Source organism: Psittacula echo (genome assembly GCF_963264785.1).
Source record: "Psittacula echo genome assembly, chromosome: 16".
In the NCBI taxonomy this organism is placed as follows: Eukaryota; Metazoa; Chordata; class Aves; order Psittaciformes; family Psittacidae; genus Psittacula; species Psittacula echo.
This window is the reverse complement of record NC_137752.1, coordinates 5,519,365-5,540,172: the sequence shown is the minus strand read 5'-3', so window position 1 is coordinate 5,540,172 and position 20,808 is coordinate 5,519,365. Positions and strand designations below refer to the sequence as shown.

Sequence of the window (20,808 nt, the reverse complement as noted above, 5' to 3'; positions counted from 1 at the left end):
CTGGCCTGAGCATGAGTACTTCTGCACTTCCCACAAGGACCAACCGTCTGGAAATCAAATACAGTGCCCTGATGCTCCATCACCTCATTGCACTTTGCTTTGTCATTTTATACCTGCATTACAAGTATTTGTAACATTAATGCTTAGAATCATTATTTTATGCCCACTCATCCCAGGGATAAAAAAGTTCAAGGCAAGGAAAGAAAATCATATCTCAACTGTATGTCTTTTAGAGCTGGTGACATGCAAATTAATCAGCTTTGGACATTTACTGTAGCAGGCACATAGGTTCCTAAACTGTGAACTAAAATAGAGTACTATCACAAAGATCCTAAATCTACTCTTCCCAAAGGATAACAGGTTGAAAACCAGATTCCCCACCATCACAGAACACAACAGACCCCATATTTCTCATTAGAATCATTGCTTAGGAAGCTCTGTTAAGTTAGATCTGGCTGAGAAGCAGGAAAATGTGACCCAACTTCCTAATAGTTTGTTCAATCCGTCTCTGTCGCAGTTTCTCTGTTTATTTCAGGCTTTACACAGTGCTGCTGGACTCTTCCCTAAGCAAGCTTTTGGCTAACAGAGCCTTAAGCACAGATGGGCCTCTGACCTTATTTAGCAGGGATTCTCCTGAAGGCATTGCTGTCTGATTTTATAACGTTTGATTCAAATGCTTCAGTGACATGGCCAGGGCACGTAACCCACTTTTTTAATGCTTGGTTCATTAGTAAAGCTCATGTTTAATGAACTACAAATACGTTTTGCTTAACATTGAACTCCCCTACCACTAATTATCTGTCTTAAATAGCAATGAATTATGAATAATAAAAACCGATCCATTACCGATTTCCTCTCTTGCTTCAGCTCCTGCACATAGCGCGTTAGCTCTCCAGTGATAAGAGAGGTCATGTTCTCTGAGATGACCTCATGCTGTCCAGCATAGTCATTCATTTCATTTAAAGTGGCTAGGAAGGCTCTAGCTGATGTGTACCTGCAGAGGACAAAAATACATTTGGCTTTTAGTCCCTTTCTTTTCAGAAAGACACACTGCAAAGGGAGGCTGAATCCTTTTTTAGCAGTTTGTATTGCTGTGTGAGACTGAGTATGAATTAGCACCGATTCACTAGAAGGAAGTTCTCAAACACAAGCCTATGGCACACACTGACAGCTGTCTGATAAATCTATCTTGATTTAGATAGTTTGACATTAGCTCTTACAATACCACAGTTTTAAAGTGCCAGGTTTTTCATCAGCACAGCTCTGGAACTTCACTATTCTCATCCTTATTCAGCAAGCATCTCTACTTATACTCTTTCAAGTCCTACAATTCAGTGCACAGTAATCACTGTACCCTACCTGACAAAATCCTGGCTGAGCATCCAAATTTTTGGCTAGCATAGAGCAGAAAATAAGGCTTTTGATACTGCAAACTGGACTTCAATCAGCTATAGTTTATAAAGCTTTCAAATCCCGAGTTTATTCACCAGGTGTTCAGTGTCAACCCATGTTTTTAGTTCCTTCCATCACAAGGTTTATTTTTCATATAAAATAATCTCCCATACAACGTTGCATGTGTTAAGAGGAAGAAACGAACATCTGCGCACACAATTTCAAAACAGCAGATTATGTCACTAGCATATTCAGCACATCACCAACAGAGCCGCATTTAAATACCTCAGCTGGCTGCGCTGGTCAGCTGGAGAACAGCAGCTCTGAAGCACTGCACTTGTACATAATAAAACCAGCCCTATTAATATTAAATGGTAGTGGTCTACACTGATAGCATCACCTGAAGGTGAAAAGCAAAGAGGGAGAGATTTAAAGAGGGGAGTGGTACAAGTAGGGATAAAAAAAAACTAACCAGGAGAAACTGAGAAAGGAGACTAAAACTATAATCCAGTAGAAGCAGACGCTTTCACAGGCAAGCTGTGGTGCCTTGAAAGAAATCCCCATTGCAAAAGACAAAGATCAAAGCCACAGAACTACAGAGTGGCAACAGGCTTGAGCACTGATAATTTCTATAGGGGCTGTCTCAAAGCAGTGTTCAAGGCACCCAAAGGTCACGTGACAAACCCCAGACATTGCTTAGAGACATGAGGAAGCGATATTGAGGTAAACACGATACTTAAAAGGGCAAAGGATACACAGGATCTTCTGTGCCACATCATATGAATCATTTAACTCCAGTATCCTTCTCCAGCAATGAAAGATGTCTCAAAAATTGTTGTAGCAAGCTCAAAATACCCATTTATGGTAGAGCTACTCAAGGGTAGATTTATTCCTAACCCCAGGTACACACCAAAACAGCTGATGTGCTGGGAACATAACCTTCCTTGTGTAAACATCAGTATCTCAGGAAACAATGGCATAAATAATCCATTCCCAAACAATGTTACTAAAAATAAAAGGAGAACGAAAGGGCTGTTATCTCTGTTAATATGAGCTACTAGAGGAGCTGTATACAGCAGCTTGGGGGGCTGACCCCAAAAATCTCAATTAATATAATCATACAGTTGGATCCATATCCAAAGTCATTTGCAATGTTTCAAATGTCAAGGTCAAGGGTTTGAGTCTGCTGCTGGGCTTTCCAGAGGCAGAGCTGCCTCCTGCAACACAAGGCTGCAGGCTTGGACTTGGAATGCCTTTATTCAGAGCTGATGCATTACAAAGCACTGACACTGAGGAACTTCAGAGAGCTCTCAGGAAAGAAGTTCCTGCTCTGCTTTATAACCAGACATAGTTTGCTGGAAAGCTCATTCTCTGGAAAGTGCTCTCTGAAGTGTATCTTTATCCTCCTCAAAGGTGGGAATGTTCTTGGCAACATGGGGTCTATCACCCCCTGTACCCATGCCCGCAGTGCTGCTCAGTGAAGGAGCTGTGCTTTGATGCCACAGTCGCTATCTGTGAGCACATCAGTCCCCTGGCACCAGGGAAAGAGTCTCTGAATACATGAATCAACAGCAGACAGCTGAGGCCATGCAGCACCCTTCAAATGCAGCAAGTCCTGCATCGAGCCACCCCAGGATACTGCAAGTATAAACCACCTCCTTCATCTTACTCCTCAAGAACCACTGGTTTCTCCATGGTGTTATAACATTATCCCTTTAGTAAATTACAGATCTGCATTGTCAGTTCATTTGAGTAATGTAACACTTATACAGACTTCTTAAGTTTCATGCTAAAATTAACAACTGCTGCTGTTCCTGCTGAAAGTAGTTAAGGGTTTGGTCATTCACTTCAAAGAGCCAGGGTCACACAGGCTGACAAAGTTATTAAGGTAAAGAGAAAAATATAAAGCAAAAAGAAACTAAACCAGGCATCCAGAAGCCATAGCATTACAGAGGAAACTGAGTTTGAAGTTTTTTTTTACAGAACAAATCCAAGCTAAAAATCCACTCCTTAGTATCTGCCATATAAGTCTGCATCTACAATTTCTATACTCTTATACTTGACTTTAAAGTCTTTTCTTTAGAAGTCAAATCCTAGTTGGTAACCCAAACTTTTCCCCTTCCTCCATCAACACATGCTCACCCAGCAGTGGATCATGACCATACCTGTATTCCTCCTCCTCTTTGGAGTTCTTTTTGGGTTGATATTTCTTCGAAAGATTCCTAAAATTAAAAATACATACATAAAAAAATTACATTTTATGTCTCCTTTAACTTAACTGGGTAACCTTTGAATTCACACACATGCTGCGGAGCTGCAGTATTTATTGGCAATGATTAGACACCTTTTCAGAACTATGACTGTAATTAGGCTTTGTGTTGCAGTAGCACTTAACAGGCCACACAGTGCTTCTTCAGTCTCTAACTGCAAAAAGCAGCAGATTCTGAACCCAAGTTCCTAAATTAAGGTCATGACAATGATACACCTGAGTTCTGGTTCTGCTGATGCACAAGTCTCCTTCACCTGATCTAAAGGAGAGATCCTTTTCCAGAGAAAACACTGGTCCTTAGCTACACAGACATGCTTTACAAACTCTACCCAGCAGAAGGTGCTACTCCATATCTGAAGGTCAGACAGCCCCTTAGTCTGATTTGCAGCAGCAGATGACACTCCTGGCCAGTCAAATCTGCCAATTTTTAACAGGATGCTTCCAAGGAAAGGAACAACCTTCATAAACCCGCGGAAAGACGAGATGATGAAAGACGGATCATTTTATGATTATCAACTGATACTGGGGGAAACATGCAATTTGATTATCACAATTAGCACAGATGATTGCATCTCTCATTATATTTATAGGCTGCTTCAGCAATTAATAGCAACATACAAGTGGTATTGATGGAATCATCCAGAGGACAACAGAGTTTCATTGCCCTGTCTATACCAAACTCTTTGGAGGACTCCCAGAATGCATCCAGTTACAAAGAAACTGCTTTATCAGAGGTGTAACCCACTCCCTAAACTGGAGAACTGCAGGGCCTCATCTCCCATTTCTTGTTCCTTTTGTGCTCCTTAAGGAATTATGGAGCATCTGCCCAAACAGCAGTAGCCAGAACTCTGGCAGATTTGCACAAACATGCCTTTCTCAACATTTAAGTATCCCTACTGGAAGGGATCCAAATGAGCATCTCCTTTCCATTCCCTGCCTTCTCTGAAAAGAGCATCCTCTGAAACAACAGACTTGTCTCTAGTTTTACACACAGAAGCTTCAACGAAACAATACCAGCATGGGAAGAACTCTGCAAACTGTTCTGCATGATTACATTAAGTCTTACCGCCGCCTTCATATGCCATGGGAATGCCTCCTTCATTACACCTGCTTCCAGAGGAAAGGAAAAGCTACTAAAAAAAGTGCACAGAAGACTACACTAATACTGCATTTTCACACACACTCAAAAGGTTCATCTCCCTGCACTGTCGTGCTGCCCAATTAATTCTGACAGACACAGCTACTGTCATCTTGTGACTTTTTAAAGGTATAGAAATGGGGCAAAAGAAATCAGTATGATTTCACAGAAAAAAAATATCCTGAAAGCAACAAGAATTGGTATCTGGGTGACACATTTTATTATTTTCCAAGTACTTCGCAAAACATAAGACATAAAGTCTATGTATTTGAGTTCTTTAATTCCCCCCTTTATTCCTTTGTATATAAGCAATTATATTATTATTTCTTTGACATCTTGCTCTTTGTCTCTCATTTCTCATCCATCAGAGGTTCCCGATTCTCAGATTATCTTGATATCTTACACATTTTTTTCCCCAACACATCTTCCTCAAGGCTATCTATCCATCACAACCAGAGCTGATTGCAAATGGTACAAGCAAGACATGATAGTGCAGGCACAATGTGTAAGGGATGGGATACCTGGGAGTTTCTTCCACTGTAATCAGATAAATTTGATGCATCCTGTAATAACATAGATCTAACTCAAGACTTTCAAAAGTAAATATTACGCATATATCTGTGGAATTATAAAGTGAAGTAACAAAACATTTTTAATTGGAAGCCAACTGAACTTCAGCAGATGATCAGGTGGAGATGTAGACAGGAAGAACAGCTAGTTAGGGAGCCCAGACACCAAACGCAAGTTTCACAGAAGAAGATAAAGTTCAGCAGCTTTACTTACACTGTGAATAACACAAGATATTCCTGTGGACTTAGTCTTATCCTTTTCAATAATAGTATGTCTGCATGTTATGACATGCTGTGATATGCTGCAGCCCTTTGACACCAAACGGATGCCATACAAGAAAGGTTTGCACCAGGCTTGAGGACACTTATCAAAAGCAGATGCATGATTTTTGTTTTTAATGTCCAGCACTGTTTTATCTCAACATTTGACAGGTCTACATTTTTGTCCTTTTCTTTTATACCTCTAGCTTCTTAGTTGACTCCAAACAGCACTGGGCTTAAGAGCTCTCGAGGGACGAAGTATTTGACATCAAATCATACCTTGGGTGGTAACAAATGCAGCTATGTGTGGGGAATTAAAAACGCAGAGAGGAAAAACAAATCAACTGAGTTCAGTTTGGAAGTCTAGGACTGAATAAGAAATAAAACTTGGGAGTTCAGAGTTTCTAAACAGGCCTAGGTACAACTATCAGGTAAAAACATTGTTTTGAGTGTTTATTTTCATAGCTATGCTCTTTACACCTGAGATTTGTCAATCCTAAGAAACTCACTGAGTCTAGTGTGTGATTCTTCCTGAGCAGGCCTGCTCCCACAGATACTCTGCTGGGGCTTCCCAGTCCAGTCATATTCTCTTTCTTCCAGCTCATTTTGCCTCTGTAATTCAATCTCATCTCCATAGGATGTGAGCAATTTGTTCCTGCACAAGTCATCTTCTATTTCCTGCCTGTCTATAGCAGAAACCCTGGGGAATCCTTGTGGTATTCCCCTGAGAAAGCACATAACCATAAAGGCAGGGCATTATCAACTATGAGCTGCTTGTAAATAACAGGCTATTGTGCATCTCAGATCCATTCTTACACAAGCATCAAAAACTCTGGGTGATTTGTTTTTTCTTACAGACACTGTGGTTTAGATATATGCAGATCAGCTAGAACCTCAGCTCTCAATCTCTGTAAATACAGACAAGATGGAAGGAGCTCTAATATGTATTATCATAATTAAAAAGGCATTAGGAAAAAAAAGGTATGGATTTACTGGAGGGGTTAGGAGAGATGAGTCCTGTACTCTCCTCCTCAGATAGCTCCACTACAGCCAGTTTATCATCGTGGACACTAGTGGCTTCCGACAATATTGCAATCACAGCCTCTCTGGCAGCAGCAGTGCTGCCTGTGTGTTGTACTCCCTTCTAACCTCTCAGATTACCTCTCATTTCTTCTACCCTACTGGGAAAAGCAGGGTAAGAGCTCTCCTTGTGGGAGAGTTCTTAGTACCCCTTCCCCATTTACACTGGATCCGACCTCAGCGAATGTGTTTCATGGATCTGGTTCACATACAATCTCCTCTACCTACAACCTGATGGCCAAACCAGACACCTAGAAAGCATGCAGCAGGAATTTCCAATAATTTGGCTCCTTGAGATAAATTCACAGGCTCTCTGCTCTGCTCAGGAAACACATTGCAAGAACAGCGGCAAGATTACAGAAGTGCCAAAATTCAAACCTCAGGCTGCAACCTGGCTGACTACATGGATAAGTTTCCAAGGGCTGAGACTGACTTTCTGACCTGCAGTTTCTCCAACATGCATTAAAAAAGCCCGTCTTATGAAAAGAAACCCTAAGCGTTGCCTTCCAACAAATGATCATTATACTTTTGAATTCTCAAAGCCTGCAGCATTTACACACAGCAGTCCTAATTTCATGGAAAACATTACAATGCTATCCTCAATGCCTGAGCCATTAATCATGCAGAAGTTGCGAGTAAACCCTAGTATGCTACTCAGTCACCTAAATAACCTTTCTTGTTACAAAGCATGTGATTTTTAGCTGAGATAACAAAACAGTATCTTAAGTTAACTTTAGCTTTCCATTCTCTAAATTAAGGTTAATATCTAAAAGCCATTATTATAAACCAAATTGCACTCACTGAAACAGTAAACTTACAGATGATTACAGGCTCTGAAGAGATGCAACTCCAAGTCCAGAACTTAACATCTCGACTTACCTAAGCTGCTTTGCATAGCTGAGTTCAATCTCTGTTCTCTCTTTCACAAACTTGATGAACTTTTCCAGCACATCAATACCCCATTGCGTGTGTTTTTCTAAGTTGTCAAACTGGTCCTGCAATGAATCAAACAAAATAGTTTAGTCTCGTTGCACACAGAGATAACTAAAAATAATTTCTGAAGCACAGATCACCAAAGAAAGTGTTATTAATATTTTCCATTACCACAGACGGACATTTCTGTAGCAACATAGGTTTTTAATCAACAGAAACCTGTCTTTTAACATGAAACCCACCCAGTAACGTTCTTCATTCCTCATTTCTGAATCAGTTTCATTTCAGAAGTCCTGGCAATTTGACTGAACACTATCTTCTAATAAGAAGACATACATCAACAAAGGATAAGGAATAAAGACTCCTGCCAGTATTTTGCTTTACTCTGAGGAGCTAACAGAAGTCCCATGAATTTGCCTTCTTCTACTAGCTAATAATTCTGATTTTTGCCTGAAAAAAAAAATATAGCTTTAGACTCCAGCTCTGTGCATGATATACATTTAAACTATTCAGAGCAGTTAACAATCTTTTTACAGACTTTTTATAGACTGTTTTGTTCTAAAACAGAAGACATGCTAACAAATGATGCCACAAAAATGACATTAGTGATGTTTACAGCGAGTTTGCTTGTCTCCCGCCATTATAATACAGATGCTGCTTTGTTCTTCAAATATTGTTGCCCTCAGAAACGGTCACACATGTTTTCAATAAAACCTTTTTCAACCAAGAACATTCCACAAGTCAGTTTGGGATCTGCAAATGCCAAGAGAAATTAAGCAACTCTAAATCCAAATTAATTACCCAAGCCAGCTTATTCCAATCTGCAGATTTAACCTAAAATTACTTTCTTCTTTAAGATTTGGTTACTTCAGTGGCACTCAGATTCCATGACCATCCAACCCACGTGTCATTTCAGAAGCTGGTGTTTCTACACCACTTGAGAAATAGTTTTTCAACTGTGATACATGGAATACTCATCCTGACGGAAACACAGCATAAACAAGGTCTTTAATATCAGCCTGACTTATCTGGTAGCCTTTCCCGTTATAGTTCATAGGGAAAATACAGAATAAGCTTGTACATCTGCAGTACAAAGGTTGGGCTGACAACATTGTCCAATAGATTTGGGGCAGATGCTTTGCCGCCATAAGCTCCTGACAGAAGTGATGCTTCTTTCTGTCTGCCCAAGGTTTGGTCTTGTGACTTGCAGCCTGCAGAGCTATCATCGGATGTTATCTAAGCCATGCAAATCCACTTCCTTAGATGAACAGAGCAGAAAAGTAACAGAAAACTGCTACAAAGCCTAGCTTATTAATATATTGCTTCTAAGCAAATACCACTTTGTGCTCTGTAGCATATCTGGCTCTGACAGTAAGTTACATCAGCATCAGGAGAGATTCTTCCAGCACTGAACAGTTGTGTGCACAGAAGCTGCTACTTGCTAACAAAACTGCTTTAAGTGTGTTAAGGGGAGAAATAGAAACCGTGTTAGAGAAGGAAATTCACAAAAGCCTGGCAAGAAGCAAGTTAAACCAGCCGGTAATACGCATGGAATAGGACACAGGGTTTGTGTATCAGAGTATTTACTCTGGTTTAGCATAAGGTACTCTTTAAACCAATTCAGCCAAACCAGACCAGGCTTCAATTTAAATGATGTCAGTTTTAGTCAATTAAAGAGGCACTCGGGGCAGAACAGCAGAAGGGCAATAGTATAAAGTTACCAAAAATAGTAAAGAACTTCTCCAGGAACTAAGAAAGAGTGAAAAAGGGTAACTAGAGAAAAAAAATATTCAAACTACACAAAAGCCTGATTTCCAGCAATAGAAATTACCCTTAAACCCATGTAACATCACTGGCTCAAAAAGAGGATGCATGTATTCTGCAGAAAGGGAAGATGTGAACTAAGCCAGTACATATTTACGTATAGGTAACTCCTTATTTCAGCCAATTTCACAGCTAGACAGAATACAAAGATGACAAAAGGAAAATCACAGACCTGTCCTCTCCTGGAGGGCTCGGATCAGGAGAGAACACTGTGTGCTCTCTGTGCCAGCAGAGAGGCACCTTCTGCTCTCCTTCAAACATACCACTTCTACCTCTCTCAGATTGTGCTGGCGTCAAGAAAGCAGTGCAAACATGGCCTCATGAAGGTTGCTGATAAAGAGGTATTGCAGCTATCCCATACTCTTCTCTTCCAACCATTTACATTATTTAATATAAGCCCAGGCATATAAAATCAGTCCCCCACAAGGCAGGCCATTACTCACAAGTTTGCATGCGTTCACACACACTCCCACATTTGAGAAGGGAAATCTCAGGGAGGGAAATCCAATCCCTAATCACTGTAAGCAAATTAAACCACCTTCATCAGATAAACTATACCTGTAGCAAGAAACTAACTTGGAGTCCTGCTGTAACCCCATCCAAAGAGGAAAGGTCACGGTTTCCCGATAGGAAAGGATGTCTTCCAAGGAGATCCTACACTTCAAGATAACTCAGACTGCTGACCGCACAGAAAGATGGAGCAGGCTCACTCTGGAAAGGCAATCTTAGCAGTGGCTTGTCAAAACCTCCCCCCCACACTGTCCCCATCACGCTGACTCAGTTCTCAGAGCATCATTTAGATATGAGTGTGAATAAAAACCTGAAAATGGCTCCAGGTAGCTGCTTTGGTTTGGTCTGTTATCCCACAGATAGATCTGCTGGAGTGTTTCAGTGGCCTCCCTGTGTCAAGTTTGGCAACAGAAAACTCCATGATGGGCAGTGCAAAGGCAAATGCACAATGGTGTAGCTGCCAGGCAGACCGAAAGTGTGAGGATGCTGACTTTCTATTTATGAAGTGAACAGAGACACTTGTCCTGCCTCAAGCTGTAATCAGAGGAACCTTAACCATATAAATGACAAGCACTGACCTCCACTATCAACCAGCAAGGCAACGTGAAATTCAGCTTTCTGCACACTTTGCTAAAGAGAAAAGAGATCTTTTTCTGACAATGGAGCAGCTTTTGGCCATTTCACTAAGCAGCCAATGCCCCACAACATTGTGGTTACACTGGGGTCATGTACTCAAGTATTTCTTCTCTTTTCTGCTCCTTAAGGATGAAAAAAGTCAGTAAAATTGGAACACCATCACTTGCCGAGCATGAGTTTCCAAAGGAAAGGCACTGCAGCCAGAGGGACCCAACACAGATCGTCTGTTCCTTGTCTCATGGATCTGCTCAGCAAGCTGAAGGTAGGCAAGGGCTCAGTGTCAAAGCTAATGAATCAGAGGGATGACAGGACACAGAACGCTTTGATCCTAACACACAACCTTTAATTCATTGAATCGCAAAGTCCAGGGATACATGCAATCAATGCAAAACCAGAGCTTCTAAAAAGGAGATTTGAGAGTAGTTAATATCATGCCTTCAAGCAATTCATACTGAGAAGCTTTTTCTTTAAATTGATTTAGTATTTCCACAGTTCATTACAGAAATGCATTATCACATGGAATCTCAGCAGTTAAAAAGCCTCAATTATTCTGCAGCATATCTGGGCTAATTTTAGTATCCTTCATATTTTCACCTTTCTCCATAACAGACAACCTCCACACAAAAGGTTCCTGAACATCAGGACTAAGCTTCATTTCAGTTTTCACTAAAAACTCAAATCATTTTATAGCTTAAAAAAAAGCTTTTCACCGTAATTAAAAAGACGTCATAAGGGGGCAATGTCATCAGAGAATTAGCTAACACTTTGATTAACTTAATGAGAAACTTCTTATTCTCAAGCAGTAAAACTCAATGAGGATTTTCAAACATAGAGATCAATGAAGATATCAGTGTCCCTCTGAAGCCAGGAAAAGCTGGTGGCTGGGGAAGCACCTGACTTCCAAAGAGAAGCAAGAATGCAGCTTGTGAGCTGTCTTGGCTCCGAAGGAACTTGGCTCTACAACCAGTAGTCTAATGAGAGTTGCACATGGTTTCAGCTCAAAGCATGCCATCCCTGCCAGTGACAGATACAGGTTTAGCAGGTAAAGTGTGCCACTAGAGTCATGTGGCTCGGAGATGGCTCGAGAACCTCCACGAGTTGCTGTTTCACTTTTCAATTCCAATATACATACTCTCCTTGTGTTCATTCTTGCAGCCTGCTCACCCTGCCAGTTAAGGATAACATTAGGAAACAATGAATTCCACAAGGCTTTAGCATTCTTCAAGAAAAGCAAGAAAACAAGACAGGAAGCATGACAGAGTGTTCAGTGAGAACGCTCCCACCAGACCACAGTGAGGGGTGGAAACAAAAGGTCACTTTGCACCTGTTTTCTCTGAAAAATCACCACCAAAACATGTTCAAGAGCAATTACTACTCACCTCTGACTCAACACGCTGGCTTACTAAGAACTAAGAACACCCTTGAGCAAAACACAGCACTGACCATGAGCCATGTATCGCACAGGCTACTGCCACAGCTTCGTGTTATTGTCTACATCCTTTGGCCCTCCAACCTGCCAAATCTCATGTTCTCCCATTTTCACATCCCAGTAATATCAACAGATTAAGCAGCACAGACTTTCGATTGTCAGTCAAGATGTGCACATAATTAAACTGCTAATACAGATGTTACTTACTCCTCTTCATCAGATTCCACTGAGAATTCCCAATGAGAGCAACACGTGCCAGTACAAACACTTCAAGCCTTCCCCAAGCGATGGAGGAGTTTGAACCCACCTGACCTCACATGGGTGGGAAAGCAGAGCCTCTGCCACAAGTCATGTGCAACAGTGTCTTTACATTTGTTCAAAGCTTAACACATTCTTGGCTGTACACACAAAAACTGAGGCTCAAAAGAACTTTAGTCATTAACTTGAATGAGAATTTGACATCCAGGTACCCAGAATGCTTTGGCGGTTTTATCTCCAAGGCAAAGCATGTTTCCAGCTTCATTTCTGCTGCCCAAATAACCTCACATTCACGGATTCTTTCTGAAACTGGGCTGCATGCTTGTTACACTGACAATGCTTAAAATGGAAATAGTGCTGCCCATTCACTTTCCTTCATTTGAATGGCTACTTTAAGCTGTCAAATCCCCTCAACTTCTTAACCGTTCTACTGAAGTCACATTCCTCAGCTATGCAAAGTATTTTTGGAAGAAGAAACTGAGCTACTAAAGCTTTTTTCCCCATTTCTAAGTCACATAACATGGAGTACAACCAATTATTGAGCAATAAAGAAAGTGTTATTTGTGTGGCCTTTGAAGATCAGCTCAGTGAGGGAGTCCTTCCTCTTTCAAGGGTGTTCCCATCTATTGTGAAATAGTTCCACACAAGGCTGGTTCACATCTAACTGACCTTAATGGGGATGGGACCTTTATTTGCCACCAACGGGCTTCAGTGTTAACCTTCCTGAAATAAAGGAGGGGTCCTCACTCTTCTCTTGAATTATAGTCTCAGTTTCTGCAGCCAGACATCACTTGCTCGGGGTCACTGTCATCCCGTGTTCAGTAACTGCTTTCAGACAGATGATGTGGATTCCAGCTCCACCACACAGCTGGGCCAGAAGTCCTGGGATTTCTATTTGGTTTCTAGTGTGAACAAAACATTAGATGCTGGGAGACTTCACTAATTCAATCTGCAGTTTTAATTAGCACGTCGAACCTGCTCAGATAAGACTTACATGGCAGTGCTTACCCTACAGTAACCAGGCTGAACTGTCACCATCACACTGTCACTCTTCCTGCTGTTTTCACAGGTACATGTGCAGGAGTGTGAAATGAAGAATGCTAATACAAGTCATGAAGAAAGACCATGCTAAAAATTCAGATGCTAATAACAAGAAAAACAAAGCCTCTATATTTAGCATACTCCTCCTATCATTCTAATCCAGCAGTATAATAAAAGACCAATGACTTAAAGGCAGAGAACATTTTGGATACTTTCTACTGCCTCATTCTCCTGGGAGTTTGATTCTGTTTCCTCCCAAAATTACTTGTTTATCCACTGTCCTGAAAACATAAGTAGGAGCAGGGGAATTTAACGCTAATTTTTACCTCTGGTTCATACCTTCTCCTCCCACATCCCACTTATTGGTTTGGGTTTTTTTTAACACTCTCATCCATTTCCATAAGCAAAAAGAATTAAAGCGAGGATCAAGAATACATCACAGTGTTCAAATTCTAATTTTGGATTCCATGGTTTAACAACTTCTAATTATAAGAATAATTAACAAGACGACGAGACCTTCACAGCCTCGGTGAAGTCCCATATGGCACCCCAGTGCTAGCAGAGCACAACAGAATTCAGATCATCCATCCTCAGAGACCTACAATAAAGCTATATGCAAATGGTAAGTCTCCAGGCAAATTAATAATGAAATAAAAAGCATGAAATACAGCCTACCACTGCAAGAGCCTTCCACAAAACAGAGATGAGCAGAAAAAGGAAAGCACTTCAGCCTCTGTTGACCCAGCCACGACTGATGAGAGACAACTTCCCACACAAAACTGGTCAGCCATGGTCAGTGAAATCCTCAGTTAACGACAACTAAAACATCTACTTTTAACCATGTAAAGTATGTTATGTATGAAATGGAATACAGGACACTAACCTTTTGCTTCATGCAGCACAGACACAGAGGACTAAGAGTACCACAGAAGACACACCGATGGGACAGGGAGACCATCTCCTTTCAGTCTGCATTCAAATGGTGCTGTGGCTTCACAGGTTGTTTTCTGAATCTACCCTTCATTACCCTGGTGTATCCGGTTCTCATTTACAAAACTATGATCACATACATTTTTCATGCAGATCTCCCATCTATCCACATGTGTGTCCTGGGTTCATTTCATTTTACCCTTTAAGTACCAAAATTCTTCTTGATCTTTCACCCTAAACAGGGATATTTCTGCTTGAGCTGAGTAGAAAATACCCCAGGAAAAAAAACCATCCATTTACTTTCCCAACTCCATTCTCTCTTCATTGCTATCTCTTAAACTTATTTTTCCATAAAGCCTAAACAGTTTTTAACTCTCTCTTTTCTGATTCACCTCAGAGCTTGATTTAGTTAGGAGAAAACAGAAACAAAATGAAAGTTTCTGTGCTGCATCTTTAGGCAAGTGAGTGCATTTTGAACTTGAAAGGAAGGGAAATGCCAGAAATCAAGAGTGGAAACAGACTATGTTTTCTGTTGAAATATCTTTTATGTTGCTAGATAAACTCACCTCTAATTGTCCTACTTGTTCTAATAAATATTAGGAATTAAGCAGTTTCTGGTCTATATTTCAGCCTTGAAATGCTTACTCTTCACCATTTTGCTGAAGCTGAAAAGCAAAACTAAGTTCCACTGTTTATACCAATTTTAATTTGGATGTAAAATCAAGATGCCCCAGTACAATAGCAAGCAAAGGGTAGCAACAGGGAGTAACCCTCTTAATTGCTCCAGAGACCAACCACATTCATCCCCACCCAGAAAATTACCTTTCACAAACTCAAGAGTGACCCCTCCCGCTACTGAAGCAGAAGTGCTGTCTCAGGGACAGGTTTCAGCCATGCCCTGACCCAGCCTTGATGGAAACCTGATTCGAGGAGCACTTCTGGAAGAGGCCAGCTGAGCGTATGGCACAGAGACCAGCACTAGGACAGGAAAACGAACATTACAACCCCACTGAGACAAGCAGCACAACCAGATCGTCAAGGTTGACAGGGAATACATTAAATTGCAACATCTAACAAAAAGACCCACCTACAGTAAAGCTGCGTAGGTACATCCCCCACTAACGACAATGCTGAGCTTGTCTTCACTCTAGTGTATCTTACAACCTCATTGTAGGGAAGATGATGCACAACAGCAGACTCTAAAACACAGTGGTAGGTTATAGGGAGCACAACGAACACCAATGCAAAGCCAGCTTGTGAGCTTTGAAGGCAAAGGGAGGGACAGCAGCACAGAGCATGAAGTGGGCAACACAATGCAGCAGAAGCACAGCCTGAGCACCCACCTCCATGACCTATTTTAACACCTATTATGGAAGCCTTGCAAAACCGGACATGTGGTTCACGGGAGGCCGCTTCCCTGTGTGAGTACAACCAGTGTCATTGACTGCCAATACACTCACACACACACTATGTCTCAGTGTCTAGTTCTCTCTGCTGACAGCTCAAACCATGAACTGAAACTACTCCTTCCTGCAACAGCCAGAAGCCTCTGAGTCACTGCTGGCCAGTGGTGGTGCTCCAGGAGGAGCAGGTGCTCCTGCAGGAAACCTGCTCTTGGCTCCAAGAGCTACTCTCACCACTACAGCTAACAGCCTTCCTCACCAGGGCCTCTGGATACTGGTGTCAAACAAGCCTTCTCCTCCCCCTTAGTCTGTGTATCCTACAAAGGATGTGGTAAAGCAGAACTTGTGGTCCCTCTATAGCAACAGGGTAAGTAACATTGCTAACACAGCAGCCAGGAAGGAAGGTGAGAGAGAGGATGTGCTATACCAGAGAGGATGCGGTTGCTGGTACTGCAGCAGCTTAAAAAAGACACCACAGTAGGTAAGACAACAGAAATGAATGATTAATTCTGGGGAGTGGAAAACAGGAGGATGTGAACAATTCGGCTGGAGCAGGATGGAGCTGATGAGCAATAGGAGATTAAAAGAATCAGCAGCTGAATCAAAAGATACTGGATAGGCAGGGAAGTAAGACTCTCTTTTTGCAGGCAAAAAGGCTAAGGGAAAGCATGGTTTTCTTGGAACAAGGGAGATTTTGATGTGAGATTATGTAGTTTACATGCCCTGGATGACATGTATGGAAGAACAGAGTCCATCTAGTACAGAGCATTATAAAGGTGCTCTTTTTTATTCAATTACCTGAAAAGGTCATACAGAGGCACCATCTGCTGTTATCAGTGGGAGACAGTTCTAAGAAACTTGTGCTACTTCTCTAGAAAAATGAAATGTGCATCTGAAAGGTGTCAAAACTTCATGCTTTTGAAAATGAGTGTTAGTTTTCTTCAGATAACGAAATGTAAGGCTCAAAAACCAGTCAGCAATGTCCAAGCACACTAATAGATGGCCACGCTGCAGCAGCAATTCATTTCCTTCAAATAAGATTATACATGTTGAGGTTTGAGGCACTGCATGACTTCACCACAATGAGAACCATCTGTCATAAGCAGACCATTCAGAAATGAAAACTTCTTTTCAAGCACACAATTCTGCCTATAAAATACACACAAGAAACCCCAGAATGGGACACAGTTTTGTTTCAAAATACACTATAATGTGCAAATTATAACCCAGGATATAAGAAAGCTCTTAAAAAGCAAGATAATAAGAGAGAAACCTCAACTAATGCCAGATGTAAGGTCAGAAATGCCAAAAACTTATTGAAGGGCTGAAAGCATTTCAACCTTTTTCTGTACATGTTCAGCTCTTTAAGCTGAAGACAAACATGCACATGCTGCTTTTCCTTTTGGCAATACTAGTACAATTCAACTGATTGAACTTATTCCTAACTAAGTATGAGGATAACCAGCACAATCAAGACCTTAAAATCCAGACTCATTCGTTAAGCAAAGACGCCTAACTACTAAAATCTACTGGGGCCCAGAGAGATGATGCATTTCCACCATTAGCACTAATGATAACCACAAAACTCATTTAAAAAAAACAAAGCAGCAAAACAAAGCTATGCTAACCTCTTCCTTCTGCTCATCCTGGGGGAGCAGGAATGCAACAAGGATTTGGTTTTGCTGACAATATCCAGAGCTGCAGACTGAAAGCTGCACCAACCCACAGGGATTCGCTGTTCTGTGTGTTATAAATAAGAGCTTTGAAAATGAGCAGATTCTGGTGCGTTATCGCCTTGCTGCTGGGATAGGATAAATAATGAGCTGCAGCCCAACGCCAGACCCAAGCTGCCTCCCATAGGACTTGCAGCATGGTAACAATGCTAAATATATGTTGTTGTTCCAGTAAGGTTTTTCAGTTGATAGTGTTGCAACTTCTCACTGTTCCCCAGCACCATCCCACTTCCCTGATTCAATACACACCCATTCTCGTCCTCTGAAATTATTTGAACAAATGCAATTTTAGAGCTAATTCCCAGTAAATCTTTTGGTGCCTGGCTGCATCTCTGGATTAACTGTTGACTGATTTTCATCCTCTTTTTCCATTCAGCAAAGCTCTCCCTTAATAATACCAGCTGTTAAAACAAAGATCAACAAGATCTCTTACCCACACGGTTTCCCCTTTGGGCAGCTGTATACTAATAATTAAAAAGGAACCATAGAGTGTTCCTGATTATTGCATGGATAACTACAATAGAAAAACAAACAAGCCTCTGATCCATTTAGAAGATGACACACACACAAAAACAGCAAATCTGACCTCTCATCCACAGCAATACTGAATTACAGCAGTGGAATCTTATCCACAAGAACAATACTTCAAACCGTAGGAGGCAGTGGGAATGTATTTTGGGGAAACTAGCTTTTTGCCCAACTTCTTTGTAAACCAGTGTCACACTGGATTCATCATGTTGAATATCCAGGCCGTGCTAAGCTTTCCCAAAGTTGGGCTTGTTCAGCTTGAAGAAGAGAAGGCTCCTTAAGGGGAGACCTTAGAGCAGCTCCGAATGTCTAAAGAGGCCAACGGGAAACCTGGAGAGGGGCTTTGGACAAGGGCCTATAGGGATAGGACAAGGGGAATGGCTTTAACCTGCCAGAGGGGAGACTGAGATGAGCTCTTAGGCAAAAGCTCTTCCCTGTGAGGGTGCTGAGGCGCTGGCACAGGGTGCCCAGAGAAGCTGTGCCTGCCCCATCCCTGGCAGTGTTCAAGGCCAGGTTGGACACAGGGGCTTGGAGCAAGCTGCTCTAGTGGAAGGTGTCCCTGCCTGTGGCCGGGGGTTGGAACTGGATGAGGTTTAAGGTCCCTTCCAACACAAACCAGGCTGGGATTCTATCAAAGTGTACTTGTTCTGTCATTAGTATCAAACTTTCGTATACAGCACAGCTCTAACCACACACCTGAAGTTCAGGAACTCCTGAATTTTAATCCCATTCTGTTAAATTCCCTGGAGGAGTAATATTTGTGTGAGGGTTTTTTTTCTGTTTTGGGGGGATTTAATTAAATTATTTTCATATAAGCACTTCAAAAAAATCAGTAACATTGTTGAAATTCGCAAAACAAGAGCCCTTGATCTCTATCTATCTAAATGTAACCCACATGGGCTACACTTAAAAACCAAAGTAAAGGTCCCCCAGGTATGCCTGGTATTCTCAATAGCGGAACTTCTGATCTTCTAATCTCCATTAAATAAATCACCTGTCAGATGCAGAATAGAGCATTTGTACAAATCTCCTTGCTACAGTGATGCTGATGCAAAGATGTATTTATTAAACAGAACAGCCTTTACTCCTTTGATTCATTTTTGACTCCTCCGACTGTGCAGCACTGAAACGCAACCACCAAATCCACTGAAGGCACTGTGCCCCTGCGGGAAGTTTATGCAGACACTTGAAACAGAAAAACATTGCAAAAAGGCACTTGGCCGGAGGCTGCCTCCTGGAATCACTGGACCAATGGCAATACCCAGGGTCAGAAAAAAGCCCCCACCCAAGCGTGACCAAAGCCCTTCCCTAAAGTTCAAATGTAAAGTGAAAATCTGAACTGGATGTTCCCTCCTCTTTTTCCAAATTAAATGGAACTAACAGCTGAGAAAGACTAAAGGACTCCTTTGCAGATGGGGTTCAAAGACTATTTAATATCTTAAATACCGTGACATTACAAATACAATCCTAGATTTTTCAAGGGCTACTTCACACTCAGGATCAAATAAGATGACGGCTATGCCTTAAGTATTTCTATCTGCCCCTGCATTCCAATTTTAACCCAGAAATTCTATCAGTTGCTTCTGATCTGCTTCAAAAAATAGTTAAGTTTCCAAAGCAGAAGACTTCTCAGAGAGATGTACACAATTCAGAAAGTCTAATGTGATAGATGGAACAGTGTCATTCTGAGTACATAGCACTTTAAACGTCTGCAAAGCTAGGCATACATTCAACTTGGATTTCTGACACAAAATTGATCACTTCAAAATTTGTTAAACTCTGTTCAAAGTCATTTCAGAATTCAGCAGCATTCACTCATACACTCCACTCTGAAGTCAAGCACATTGGCACAATAAACCCAGATTAATTCTGCAACTAAGCCAGAATCAGAACACAAGCAAAGAGCTGAAGAAAAGCTGTAGAGAATATTCCTTAAATCCACCTACCGGGGTTTGTCACACAACTTTTGATTACTGCGAGACCCAGCTCTCCCTAGAGCTATGACAATGGCAACCAAGACATCCAGCCAACAGCCTGTCAAGTATTTTCCTATCACTTTTCTCATCTTGGCCTTTCATGGTAAATGGTTCAGAAAAAGGACTAACCCTGCATACTCTTCGTAGAGGCAGGCCACGGATTTTGACAACAACAGTTTCAGACTGATCCCACTTGTATGAAATGCTCAAACTTTAAGCTGAATCCTGCCATGCCTCTTCTCTGCAAAAGAAGATACCTGTATGGCCACAGAATTAATCCAGAATTAACAAGCTAAAATACGGTCAAACTAAAATGAATGCAGCAACTATATTACTGACACATCTTGCCAGGGATCAGAAACATCTACCTGTGCAGCAAAGCATATATTGCTGTCCATAAACAAAGGTTCCCTTGGAGGGAGAGAGCATATACTCATATTTATTCACACATGTCCGTTTCTATGAAGTTCATTCTCAGTTAAGAACTCCCATTAGTTATAGTATGAACTCACGTTAAATCAAACGTAATCGCATTTCCCTTCACCAAATAATCACTGTATAAAGCCTCTCTGAGACTCCAGTGGGTCTCCCCCCTCCTTCCAACAGAAGCCTCTCTCAGTTCTCAGTAATAAGATTGCAGTGAAAACAAATGAATGCGTCAAAGTAGGTGGAATAAAGAAGGGGAAATATTGTGCAAAATGCTGACCCACCAAAAGCACACAAAGCATTTCTTCAGTAGCCACAACGAATAATTTAATCTGAGGCAAATTACCAAACAAACATCAATTAAATTACATGCTGGAATACAAGAGAAAGTTCTCCCACACACATTTCAGGTTTGTAAAGTCAATAGAGCAGCATGCACACAGCTCAGCACAAGGCTCTGTGGACTATGGTG

General features: G+C 41.4%; 1 protein-coding gene across 1 annotated transcript in view; it reads right to left on the bottom strand.

Moving 5' to 3' along the window:
• The window catches only part of FNBP1 (formin binding protein 1), a gene marked incomplete at its 5' end in the record, with an annotated part of 94,585 nt that overhangs the window by 56,238 nt on the left and 17,539 nt on the right, over positions 1–20,808 (bottom strand). The window contains 3 exons of the mRNA XM_080630541.1: positions 847–994; positions 3,558–3,614; positions 7,589–7,704. Coding sequence (XP_080486667.1) covers positions 847–994; positions 3,558–3,614; positions 7,589–7,704 — 321 coding nt within the window. The remainder of the gene's footprint in view (positions 1–846; positions 995–3,557; positions 3,615–7,588; positions 7,705–20,808) is intronic.